The sequence below is a fragment of the Mauremys reevesii genome, linkage group 1 (assembly GCF_016161935.1).
Source record: "Mauremys reevesii isolate NIE-2019 linkage group 1, ASM1616193v1, whole genome shotgun sequence".
NCBI classification, from domain to species: domain Eukaryota; kingdom Metazoa; phylum Chordata; order Testudines; family Geoemydidae; genus Mauremys; species Mauremys reevesii.
The window spans coordinates 31,552,083-31,565,243 of NC_052623.1; the positions used below are offsets into that span (position 1 = coordinate 31,552,083).

General features: G+C 48.8%; 1 protein-coding gene across 7 annotated transcripts in view; it reads left to right on the plus strand.

The window, feature by feature from the left end:
- FAT3 (FAT atypical cadherin 3) overlaps positions 1 to 13,161 on the plus strand; it is a 573,356-nt gene that overhangs the window by 496,254 nt on the left and 63,941 nt on the right. For all 7 annotated transcript variants that reach the window (XM_039539405.1, XM_039539428.1, XM_039539433.1 and 4 more), the window contains 2 exons: positions 9,800 to 10,189; positions 12,451 to 12,665. In XM_039539405.1, the coding sequence (XP_039395339.1) occupies positions 9,800 to 10,189; positions 12,451 to 12,665 (605 nt within the window). The remainder of the gene's footprint in view (positions 1 to 9,799; positions 10,190 to 12,450; positions 12,666 to 13,161) is intronic.

Sequence of the window (13,161 nt, forward strand, 5' to 3'; positions counted from 1 at the left end):
GGAATCTACAACTTAATGGATCTTTGTGGTTTAATAATAATCTCTGGTTGCAGTTCCCAGAACCTGGACATAAAATAAACCAGCAACCAGGAAACTTGTGTGGGGTTTTTTCAGCATTCACTTTTACAAAGGTTTGAAATAGCTATCCCACTGAAGTGTAACTGTATGGTACCTTCACTTCAGGCCTCGTTACTGCAGACAACTTTAGCATACACATCTATGCAATCTTTGAGTGCTAGTCCCTAAGGATATCATTGTGAGTGCACAAGTGTGCCCAGGACCAGAAATTCTTTAATAGCAGTGTCCACTGGTCCACGCCTCCATCCTGTCCCCCGTTGTAAGCCCAACTGAGAGCAAAGGATGGTGCCAACTGACTGCCTCTCCAAGTCCTTTTTTACCACTCATTGTCTGGGATGTAACCTCCGTTTCTGTGTCAATTTCTGCTCTTGGGTGATTTGCTTCATCAAATTTGTAACTATTGTAGATAGGACTTTTAGTTTGGATAGTTAGTGTGGCTTGTAGTGATTGTTAGTGAGCTGAAATTGGGAGGGGGCGTTCCCGCCATCAATTCCACCACCGTTTCAGGCATCTTTATGCCCAAAATTCCAGGCTTGAAGCCTTGACATGCCTGCCCCTGGGCTTTGATGAGCGACCTGCATAAGACTTGCCTGTATTGCCTCTGGGAAGCTCACATCCCCGCCAAGTTCACAGTGGTCCAAGAGCACTTTTTGTACAAGATGCACCTCTTTGGCCTCCTGACAGTCCCAAGGGTGTTCACAAAAGTAATTGCGGTCATGGCCACATACTTTCACAGATAGGAAAGACCAATATTTCCCTGCCTGCACAATTGGCTGCTCATGGGTCAATCATGCCAAGAGGTACAAGCAACAGCCACCACCTCACTCCTGCTCTTTCATTCCCTCAGACTCTTAAGTCAATTTAGACACATTGACGCTCACACAAACCATAGATTTCACTGAGATGGGCCTAAACTCAGTCACATCAAGGCCCTACTCTGCCTCAAGATCAACTCCTCACCACTAGGGATCTCATCAACCAGCTTCATCTCAGCCCTCAGACTCCAGTCCAATCCTTGGTCTTGTTAGGTCACTTGGTGGAGTGCACCTATATCTCTCCATTTGTATGTCTGCACCTATTATCTCTTCAAATGTGGTTACAGTCTGTGCCGCAAACAGGGGTCCCTTGGACAAGAAGGTCTCTCTTTCTCAGGACAAGTAAACATCATTCACCTGATGGCAGAGCAGAGACACAGTATGTTCCCACGCTCCGTACAAAGACGCTCACAACGGATGCTTCCCTACTGGGATGGTAGTGCATCTTGATGGCCAGACAATCCATGATTCCTGGTCCCCACAGGAATCCAGGGGAGGGATAGCTCGGTGGTTTGAGCATTGGCCTGCTAAACCCAGGGTTGTGAGCTCAATCCATGAGGGGGCCACTTAGGGATCTAGGGATCTGGGGCAAAAATTGGTCCTGCTAGTGAAGGCAGGGGGCTGGACTCGATGACCTTTCAAGGTCCCTTCCAGTTCTAGGAGATTGGTATATCTCCAATTATTACCTTTATTACCAACCTGTTAGAGCTTTGGGCAGTTCACAAGACGAGCAAGTCATTTATACCTACCGTTTGGTCCACACACGTCCAAGTCAGAGCAGACAACATGACCACCTTGTACTACATAAACAAGCAGGGAGAAGCAAGATCCTTCACACTCTGCAGAGAGACAGTCCAGCTCTGGAACTGGTGCATCAGGCACAGAATCACCCAACACATCCTAGGGTGATGAATTCCCTCATAGACAGCTTCAGCAGGCATTTACTTCCCCCACCTTCAAACAGTCTGGAGATCTTGGGGTCCCTTTGTAACCTAGTACAACAAAAACAGATACTGCTCTTGAGCTGCCCCTCGCCTCAGCTCCAGAGGGGACGCCTTCCTGGGGAAGTGGTCAGAAGCACTGATGTACACTTTCCCTCCCACCCCTCTGCTTCCTTGCATACTCAAGAAGAAAAACTTGATGGAACAACAGTGATCCTGATAGTGCCTTAGTGGCTGAGGCAAATCTTGTTCACTACCACACTATACCTAGCCTCACGTCATCCATTTACCTACAACCATTCCTGGGCCTGCTGTCCCAGAACATGGCCAGGATGAACCATCCCAGCCCAGCATCCCTACATCTGGCAGCATGAGTTCTTCTTCGAGTGATTGCTCAAATGCATTCCAGTTAGGTGTGTGCGCGCCGTGTGCACGTTCGTTGGAAGATTTTTACCCTAGCAACACTCGGTGGGTCGGCTGGGCGCCCCCTGGAGTGGTGCCACTATGGCGCAGGATATATACCCCTGCCGACCCATCTGCCCCTCAGTTCCTTCTTACCGCCCGTGTCGGTCGTTGGAACAGTGGAGCGCAGCTTAGCTGACCTCCACGTCCCTAGCTACTTGTAGTTCTCTCGTTAATTCTTGTGTATATAATTTAGATTTATATAGTTGTAGTTAACTTTATTCGTTTGTACTATAGTTAGTGTGTATATAGTTCACAGGGGTTCGGGGATTATCCCCTCCCCCGCACCCAGTGCCTGGGCCTATGCCCGGTTCACCGAGTTTTCAAAGCTCGGCCTGCCACGAGCCGATGCCGACAAGAGATCCCCACGACTCCTGTCTTAAGTGCCTCGGGGAATCTCACCTAACAGATAAGTGCCGCATTTGTAAGGCCTTTAAGCCGAGAACAAAGGGGGAGCGTGACTTTCGTCCCAAGCAGCTCCTGAGAGAGGCAGCTCTTACTCCTCAGCCCTCTGCACCGAGCGCTGGTCAGTCTTCAAGAAGCGCTCCCTCAGCACCGGATCGCCGGTACCGCCAAGGCCTTTCGGCACCGGCCGTCGCCGGCACCAACATCCGTTCGGCACCGATCCCTCTCCCCGAAGGTGAAGAGGCACAAGACTCCTGCGTCAGAGCCGCCTGCTCCGCAGCCCGAGCGCTATACCAAGTCGGACCGCCCGGCACCGATACCTGCCGTGGCACCGACAATATTGGCACCATCGATTCCGGCCACGCAAGAGCCGTCAACCCCGGTGCCTGAAAGCTCCCCGGTGCGAGCCGTGGTTGAGCTCACTATTAAGCTGTGTCAGAGCCGCCTGCTCCACAGCCCGAGCACTATACCAAGTCAGACCACCCAGCCCCGATACCTGCCGAGGCACCGACAATAGCGGCACCGTTGATTCCGGCCTCAAGAGCCGTTGAGTCCGCTGCCTGAAAGCTCCCCGGTGCGAGCCGTGGTCGAGCTCACTATTAAGCTGCGTCAGAGCCCTGCTCTGCAGCCCGAGCGCTATACTAAGTCGGACCGCCCGGCTCCGATACCTGCCGTGGCACTGACAATACCGGCACCGTCGACCCCGGCCACGCAAGAGCCGTCAAGTCCGGTGCCTGAAAGCTCCCCGGCGCGAGCTGTGGTCAAGCTCACTATTCCCTCCACGCCGGAGACAGTTTCCACGGCGAGGGAGCTGATTGCAATGACAGCGTCTGCGCTGCCTCAACCCCCGGCACCGCCGGTGCGGGTTATATAGTCGATTGGCAAGCCTGCCTTGATCAGACCACCCTCCGTCGGCACCGCAGAGCGGCACCGTTCACGATCGCGGTCCTGCAGACATTCTCGGTCCCGTCACCGATCGAGGTCCCGACGCCGCTCACAGTCTCAGCACCGTTCTCCATTTCGGTACCAGTAGTACTCGCGGCACCGGTCAGCGTCCCGTTCGCCGGACCGGTACACTCAGCACTGATCCAGCTCCCGGCACCGTTCCAGGCACCGGGACTCCCGTAGCCACTCCCGACATCGAGCCTCGCGATCTCGGTTGACCGCCCGGCACCGCTCTGGTGGCAGGTCCCGTTCTTGGTACCGGTATGCCTCCCGGTACCGATCCCCGGTGCCGCGTCGAGCAACGTCAGTTAGAGAGGGAGACTCTACCAAGGGCTTTTCAGCTCCTCCAGGGCCATCCAGCCATGCATCAGTGTCATCCCGCGCGGACACTTCATATGCGCAGTACTCTGTTTCCGATGTGCTCTCCAGAGTCTTCCAGGAGACCTATCAGTGGTCATTCTGGACACCTTGGGCGTACTACCATGCCAGAGGCATGCCTGTGATCCCATCTCGCTCTGTTCCGTCGGAGCACTGGGTGCCAGAGGCGACAATTAGCCGTCCCCCTCCGACCGGTACAAAGCAAGCCCCGGTTCAGCCACCGGGCTCCCAGGTCCCACCGGATCAGGAGGTCGTCCAGGAGCGTGAGCCCACATAGGACCCGCTTGTCCCTGGCCTTTCTTCTTCCTCCTCCCCAGATGAGGCAGGGGCAGGGACATACTCCTCGGGCCCTCCTCTAATCAAAAAGCAAGTTCATGGTATCCTCCAGGGGGTACGAGTACCTATATGTACATCTCCCCCCCCCCCCACTCCCTTGTCGTCCAGTCCCTCAATGGGATGGAACGCCATGGCCAGCAGGCACCAGCCCCTAAATCCAAGGAGGCTAGGCGAATGGTCTTACTGGGCTGTAAGATGTACTCGGCGGGGGCCCTGCAACTTCATGTAGCAAACCAGCAAGCCCTGCTTAGCCGCTACTATGGGTGGCGGTGGGCAAATTTACAGAGTCGGTTCTTCAGAACTCCCGTCAAGAGTTCGATGCCCTCCTGGAGCAAAGGAAGAAGCTGGCGAGAGCTTCCCTCCAGGCCTTGTTGGATGCAGCTGACTCCGCTGCCAAGACTCTGGCCTCGGGTGTTGCCACGAGGCACATTTCATGACTCCAGTTATCGAGCCTTCCCTCGCAGCTGCTGCACACTATGCAGGACTTGCCCTTCAATGGCAAAGACCTGTTCTCTGAAAAAACTGGCCCTAGGCTGCAAAGCCTAAAGGGCAGCAGGGTCACTTTGCGCTCTCTCTCGGCATGCACACGCCGGTGCTTCAGCGCCGATCTTTCCATTCCCAGCCTCACCGCTCTTACCCTGCGCCTAGACAAAGACAGGACTTTGCCAGCGGGCGTGGCTTACACGGTCGTAGGCGTCAATCAGGACCCAAAGGAGCCAAAATTAGGGTCCTTCTAACCACCAATGGGGCAAAAGCCTACCCATCCTCGTCCCTCTTAGGGACCCCTCTCACGAGCGATTCCTCTTGCAAGAGGTGCGGATGCTCCTTTTCATCGGAGCTATAGAGGTGGTACCTAAGGACGAAAGGGACAAAGGGTTCTACTCCCACTAATTCCTAATCCCCTAGGCGAAGGGAGGTCTCAGACCTATCCTAGACCTGCGGGAACTCAACAAGTTCATGATACAGCTAAGTTTCGCATGGTACCCATGGGGACCGTCATCCCATCCTTGGATCCCAGAGACTGGTATGCCGCCCTCGATATGAAGGGCGCGTATTTTCACGTTGCCATTTCTCCTCCACACAGAAGGTACCCCCGGTTTGGGGCCTACCGTCATCATTTCCAGTTTACGGCCCTCCCGGTTGGCCTCTATACAGCCCAAGTCTATTCAAAGTGCATGGCTGTAGTCGCCGCCTCTCTTCGCCACCGTCGGATACACGTTCTCCGTATCTAGACGATTGGCTCATTCGAGGGACCACCGGGCCCAAGTTACCAGTCATGTGGGCATCGACACGAACCTATTCCTGTGTCTAGGCCTGATGATCAATAGAAAAATCCACTCTGATTCCCACACAGGGAATAGAATTCCTTGGGGCCATCCTTGACTCCAGTCTCGCCAGAGCCTGCTTACCTCAGCCTTGGTTTCAGGCGATGGTAACAGTTGTACAAGGTCTACGGACCTTCCCGACAACTTTGGCTCGCACTTGCCTAGGTTTCCTGAGTCACATGGCTGTCTGCACATTTGTAACCAAACATGCCAGGCTTCGCCTCCGTCCGCTTCAATTGTGGCTCACCTTGGTGTACCACCCGGGCAGAGATAGCATACTCATGGTCGTCTCGTTCCCCCCAAGCATCCTAGGCTCCTCGGTCCACGCCCTTGGTGTATCCAGGGCTGCTGTTCCATTCACCCCTCGGGGTCCCTCATGACAGACACCCCATCTCTCGGCTGGGTGCTCACCTGGATCAGTTTCGCACTCACGGCCTTCGGTCGGCTCATGAGCTGGCCTTACACATCAATGTCCGAGAGCTGAGAGCAGTCTGCCTTGTATACCAGGCGTTTCAGCTGGCAGATCGCCTAAGCAGATCCTTCCTGTCTCACAAGTGGTTGTTTCCTCCGGACATTATCCATTCCGTTTTCCGGAAGTGGGACTTTCCCCGGATAGCCCTCTTCGCTCTCGCGAGAACGAAAAGAGAGAGAAGTTCTCCTCATTCCAAGGCCTCTCCCTGGGCTCGATTTTGGAGGGTTTTTTTCTAATGCCGTGGATGAGCCATCTGCTGATTCTCCTGGGTGGTAGGCGATCCATTCCATCTTGGACTTCCTCTGGTCTCTCAAACAGCAGCGCCTCCCCACCAAAACCTGGGTCTTCAACCTGGTTTTAACCAGGTTTGACAACATGCTCGCTGATATACCTGTCTGTTCCTCAAGGACAAGGGCAGTTGTTACCACGTCCGACCTTCCTCCCTAGGTGGTGTCAGCCTCTGGTTGAAGGGCAACCTTACTGCACATTCCACCAGGGCTCAGGCTTCTCTGCTGCCTTCCTGGCTCACATACCCTTTCAGGGGATATGTCGTGCAACTACCTGGTCCTCGGTCCACACCTTTGCCTCATTGGTCCAAGAGTCCAGAGATGATGCAGCCTTTGGCTCAGCAGTTTTGCATTCTGCAACATCTAACTCCGGCTCCACCGCCTACGTAAGGATTGGGAATCACCTAACTGGAATGCATATGAGCAATCACTCGAAGAAGAAAAGATGGTTACTCACCGTTGTAACTGTTGTTCTTCGAGATGTGTTGCTCATATCCATTCCAGACCCGCCCTCCTTCCCTACTGTCAGAGTAGCCGGCAAGAAGGAACTGAGGGGCGGATGGGTCGGCAGAGGTTATATATCCTGCGCCATAGTGGCGCCACTCCAGGGGGCGCCCAGCTGACCCACCGAGTGTTGCTAGGGTAAAAATCTTCCGATGAACGTGCACGCGGCGCGCACACACCTAACTGGAATGGATATGAGCAACACATCTCGAAGAACAACAGTTACAACGGTGAGTAAACGTCTTTTTTGGATGGATAGACAACCAACATAGAGAGAGCCTGCTCTCTACAAGTTCCTCAGTTACAGCTGGAGACCTTTTATGCAGATACGTTACTCTGCTAAATGGAAACAATTCTTCCTTTGGTGCCAGCACACCCCAGCAGGTAACCAGTGATCGGACTCCCCCTCATACTGGAAATCTTCTGTCACTCAGGACATCCAGCTTGACCTGAACCTTGTCTTTTCTGCTCACAAGAGACCACCGTTTGAATCTTTAGCCTTCCATCCTCTCCTGCACCTATATAAAGGACCTTCTTAACAATGATTAACTCTGCTAGAAGGGTTGGAAATCTCAGAGCCCTTAAGGTAGATCTGACTTGTACAGTTTTCCACAAGGAGAAGGTTTTGTTGTGGCTACATCCTATGTTCACCTCTAAAGTGCCTTCTGAGTTCCATCTTAACCAGACTGTTCACCTTCCAGTGTTTTGCCCTAAGCCTCACCAAAGCATGGAGAAGACAATACTCCATTCCCTGGATGTGTGCAGGGCTTTATCCTTCTACCTGCACAGAACAGCACCCCTAAATTCTTTGTTGCTATTACTGAAAGAATGAAGAAGGCTGTTTCCTCCCAAAGGCTCTCTGGGTAGATTTTCTCCTCCATCATTCTTTCCCATAATGTTATGAAAGCCCCTCAGGGACCATTATGCAAGAGTCCAAGTGGCATCAATACGGGAACCTCTCCCTCCTTGGAGATATGCAGAGTAGCTGCTTGGGGTTCCATACAAACTTTTACCAGGCATTATGCACTGGTCCAAGCTTCTGCTGTGGATGCATCACTTGGCTTGGTGGCACAGCATACCCTCCTCCTCAACGAACACTGCTTGGGAGCCACGCACAGTGAATACCCATAGAGACCCACACTTGAAGAAGAAAGGAGGTTACTTAACTTATAATAACTGGATTTCTTCCAGATGCATAGTCCCTATGGATAATCATGGCCTGCTCTACTTTCCCTCTGTTTGTGTCATCTTCTGATTCATGGTAGAGTTGGAACTGGAGAGGTGGTCAGTCTGTGCCACCCTTATGTCCTCAGCTAGGAGCACAAGGAGGGGCAGGGCACAGGCGTGGACCAGGTTATTGAAGAAATTGTGGTCCCAGGTGCAAAGAGCACATGTGCACACACAGTGAATACCCATAAGGACCACGCATCTCAAAGAATTCCAGTTACTATAAGGTAAGTAAGCCAAGCCTTTCTGGAACTATAACTGAGATCTGAAAAATAAAAGACCACATTGCCCAGTTCCATTACTGTTCTCAACCTGAAAAAAGACTTTCCTTTCTAAAATGTCCATACTGTTGCTGGGACTGGGTGGTGCAACTATCCCATCTGACAAATTTCAACCTATAGAGACAATGTTTTGTTCCTCAACACACATTTTTAACTTTCATACTGTGTGCACAATGGAATGAAGGCAACGTTGGTAGTGAAAGAATGTAGTTTGCCACCTGATGTATACACTAGAACCCCATTTATCTGAACCGCTGTTATCCAGCTCTTTGTATTAACCGAACAACCGCCATGCACAGATCCAGAAGCAGGCGATCTCTCCTGTGGCCACTAGATGGAGAAGCAGCCTCACACTTCCCCCTTCTCTAGATTATCCAAATTTTTAATAATCTGATCGGCCCCGTTCTCAATTAGATAAGATAAAGGGGTTCTGGTGTATTTGTTTTTCCATATGTACATTGCTATTTCTCCAAGATGTCCTCTGAGGCAATGCATTTTCAGCATATTCTGTCTGTCTCTTATCTATTTAGATTATGAACTCTTCAGGCAGCAACTGTCTTTCTCAAGGTCTGTACAATACATAGCAGAAAAGCAGAGGCCCTGGTCTTGATTTAAGTAGTCGCTACTGGAATATTAGCAAAGAGTCCTGTGGCACCTTATAGACTAACAGACATTTTGGAGCGTGAGCTTTTGTGGGTGAATATCCACTTCGTCGGATGCATGTACTGGAATATTGTAATAACAACATGGAATAAAAGGGGAAATAAATGCACAACTGCTGCTGTTGTCATTCGTGGGAATTCTTCCATGCCCAACATAAGGGCCCATCCTTACTCAGGCAAAACTCATGTTGGAGTGACCTCAGTAAGGACTGGACCCTAAACATTTATCACAGCACTATGACAACTTTTTTTTCTCCTCATCACTTTACGTTTCAAGGTTTGCTACAAATATTAGCTAGTTAATCTCTCAAACCCCAGTGAAGTCAGTGAATATTAATATCGCCATTATTCAAATGGAGAAAATGAGATGGAAATGTTATTTACTTGTTCAAGGCCACAGAGTCATGGGTTAGATCTCAGTAGTCACTGGTTCTCAGTTTTGGGCCTTGCTTCTAGACTGCATTGCCTGTTGGTTTTGCTGAAGGATTACCATGCTTTTTGAATCAACACCCTATGGTGAGGTGTAAAGGATTGCACAGATTGCTCACCAGGGATTTTTGGTATAAGAAAGGCCACTCGACTCCACTACCACCGCATCCCATGGTGTGCTAGGGAAATGAGCACCAAGGTTGCAACTGTTTTGCTTTCAAGCATTTTTTTTCATCTTTGCTTCTCTTTCAGGTGTGAACAGAAAGGTGGTCTATTCCCTAGCGGACTCCGCAGATGGTTACTTCTCTGTGGATAGGTCATCAGGGATCATTATTTTGGAGCATCCACTTGATAGAGAGCTTCAGCCTTCCTATAACATCAGTGTAAAAGCATCAGACCAGAGCCTTGTGTTATCCCTGTCTTCATTTGCCACAGTTACCATTACAGTGCTGGATATTAATGACAACCCTCCTGTGTTTGAAAGAAGAGACTACCTTGTTACAGTGCCTGAAGATACCTCACCTGGCACCAAAATACTGGCTGTTTTTGCAACAAGCAAAGACATTGGTACCAATGCAGAGATTACCTACCTCATCAGGTCTGGAAACGAGAAAGGGAAATTCAGGATCAACTCAAAGACGGGTTTGTAGTAGAACACTCACGAAAAGAGTCTCTCTAACTAATAGTGCTTTGGGAAAACCTATAGAACTCAATGAGTTCCAAAGACAGCTCTATAGATCCTTTCATTGTGGAATTAGTTTTAGACAAGTTCCACATGAAAAAGAGTGGTATGATTTAGGGCCAGATTCAGTCACAGCGGATAGTACCTTACTCCATGAATCACTGGCCTAGGATGTTATAGGCTCTGAGTACAGATAGCAGAAACTAGTTCTTGGGGCCCAACTAGGCAGCCCTTACTCACAGTCATGATCACTTAGGCACAGTGGAGCACCTCAAGTGCTCGCCAGTGTGGTCAAAGGCTCTGCGATCCTGCCCTTAAGGACTAACCTGCTGTGCTACCCAAATGTGACTCGCTGCTGATGCTCAGCAGACTGGGAGAAGATTGATCAATGGACAGAGCACTAAGGGCTTGTCTCTGGCCTTACATTTATAACCCTGTAGAACTGCGCTGACTTCAGTGAGGTTGCTCCTGATTTACAGCATTGTGAAAGTAGGCTTAAACCCTTTATGTTTTTATTATATGCAACGAGTTTTTAAACAGCTTTCTTGGCTTTTTCATAGAAATACCTAGAAACACTGGGTATTCCAAAAGGCTACTGCTGTTTCAGTTTCCTGGTTGGGATCTATTCGTTATCCTCATTAAGTAACAGCAGTGAGCTGTCATCTTTCTATACCTCTCCCAATCAGGATTCCCTCATCCCACAATATTTCAGCAAGGACTAGGTGAATTTATACATAAGCACCATGGAAAGAAATACTTAAATATTGTTAAATGTTCATTTGACAATGAAGCCAATAAAAGAGGTGAAGTGTAATCACACAAGAAGAAAATAGCATTTATTATTCATTAATGTGTGACAGCTACATTATTACCAGTTTTAATGCAGGAGCTGAAATTCCAGATAGCCATGTACTGATGTAACATGCCTGATCAAGGCTTGAAAAATAATCCCCCTCAGTCATGCCATTTATCAACTGGAAGTTCCTGCTAGCAAGTGCAGGCTTCTCCACAGGATCTCTTCAGCGCTCCTACTCTCAGCAAGTCATGCCGAAGTGGGGAGTAATGCTCATCTGGCTGGCGTTGCTACTCAGCCCTTCCCCTTAGTGCTCAATGTACCTCCCTCAATGCATTTTACTCAGTGCAAAAAAACCTCTGGCTAATGATTTGTATTTAAAGTGCTTATTTCCTAAGGGTAGCATTGGTACATTAAGTTAATAAGATGAAAATGTATTCAAATCATTGGATAAAGAAAAATTCTGCTCCTGCAGTGTTGTGAGACAGAGGTCAACATTGTTAAACCTGGTTGCCTAAAGTTAGGTTCCTAAGTCCATATTTAGGCACCTAAACAAAAATAACCTGATTTTCAAAGCTGTTGATCACCCAACAGCTCCCACTTCAGCTGGAGTAGTGGATACTAAATGCTATGGAAAAATCAGACCTCTCGTATTTAGGCTCCTAAAGATAGATTTAGGTGTCTTTAGCTGTGTAGGTTTGAAATTTTTGGCCAGAATGTTTATTGGATTCAGAACATTGAGCTGTGAATCAAGATTTCTGGATTCTATTTCCAGTTCTGCCACTGACTCCCTGTGAGCCTGGGCAAGTCATTAAACTGCGCTTTCTCCATTTACCCACCTATGGCATTGGTGTAATAAAAGCTACCTTTAGTGGAGCCATTAATCACTCTGAACCACTAGAAGGTCCTATCCTGAGAAGTGATATATAAGCTCAAGTTATTATATCTTTCTTTAATTTATACAAGAAGAAATGCGGATGTCTAATTGTACTAATTAATTTTAATTAATTAGTTAAAAAATTAACTAATTTTCCTCGGATTTGCTGGCATTATCGTTTCAGTAGCATCATGTGGTATTTTGCCAGGGCCGGCTCCAGGCACCAACTTATCAAGCAGGTGCTTGGGGTGGCAACTCCGGAGCGGGGCGACACTTTCAGGTATACGGCGGCAATTCGGCAGAGGGTCCCTCACTCCCGCTCGGAGCGAAGGACCTCCGCTGAATTGCCGCAGATCGCGATCATGGGTTGTTTTTTTTTTTGCTGCTTGGGGCGGCAAAACCCCTGGAGCCGGCCCTGTATTTTGCAATGCTGTTAAATAATGTATTCTATTATATACTGGTAATTTTTTGGCTATAACTATGCTGATAATATTACTGTTCACAGAGTTTGCTTCTTTAGATCCATTAACATTCCTTCTCTTCTTTCAAAGGATCCATTTCTGTGATTGAAGCCCTGGACTATGAAATGTGTAAGGATTTTTACCTAAGAGTGGAAGCAAAAGATGGAGGTACGCCAGCCCTAAGTGCTGTTACTACAGTAAACATAAATGTAACAGATGTGAATGACAATGCACCAAAATTTAATCAAGAGGCCTACAGTGCAGTCATCAGTGAAGATGCTTCAGTTGGTGATTCCGTGATTATGGTGAGTATAATATATATGATTTCAGACAGAAAGTCAATACAAGGTGTTGCGATAAATAATTGTGTTTGCATAAGCATATAATAAATGATTATTCTGTGTCCAGATGATAAACTACAATAGCCACTGCACCTTTGACCACCTCACCTGCCGTCTGTCCGGTATTCTGTCTCTTCTAGAACTACTTTTAATGTTCCAAACCGCCAATCAACTTTCAAAGCAGCTGCCATTTACACCTCCTCCCAAAAAAAACCCCTGAAGATTAAATGTTTTCTTTTTTCCTCTCAATTTAGCACTCCGCCCTAGGCATAATTTTGCCCCGGACCCGTGACAGGTGATGTCTGATGTCTTGCGGCTCATGAGAGCTAGAAACACATAATGTTTTTCTTTGGAGAGGCAGAATTTATGGCTTTCCAGTGAAATAAAAAGTGTTTTAATCTAGCTCTGCTGGCATGCAACATAGGATACCTCAAAATCACAACTTCTACTGTATCTGAGA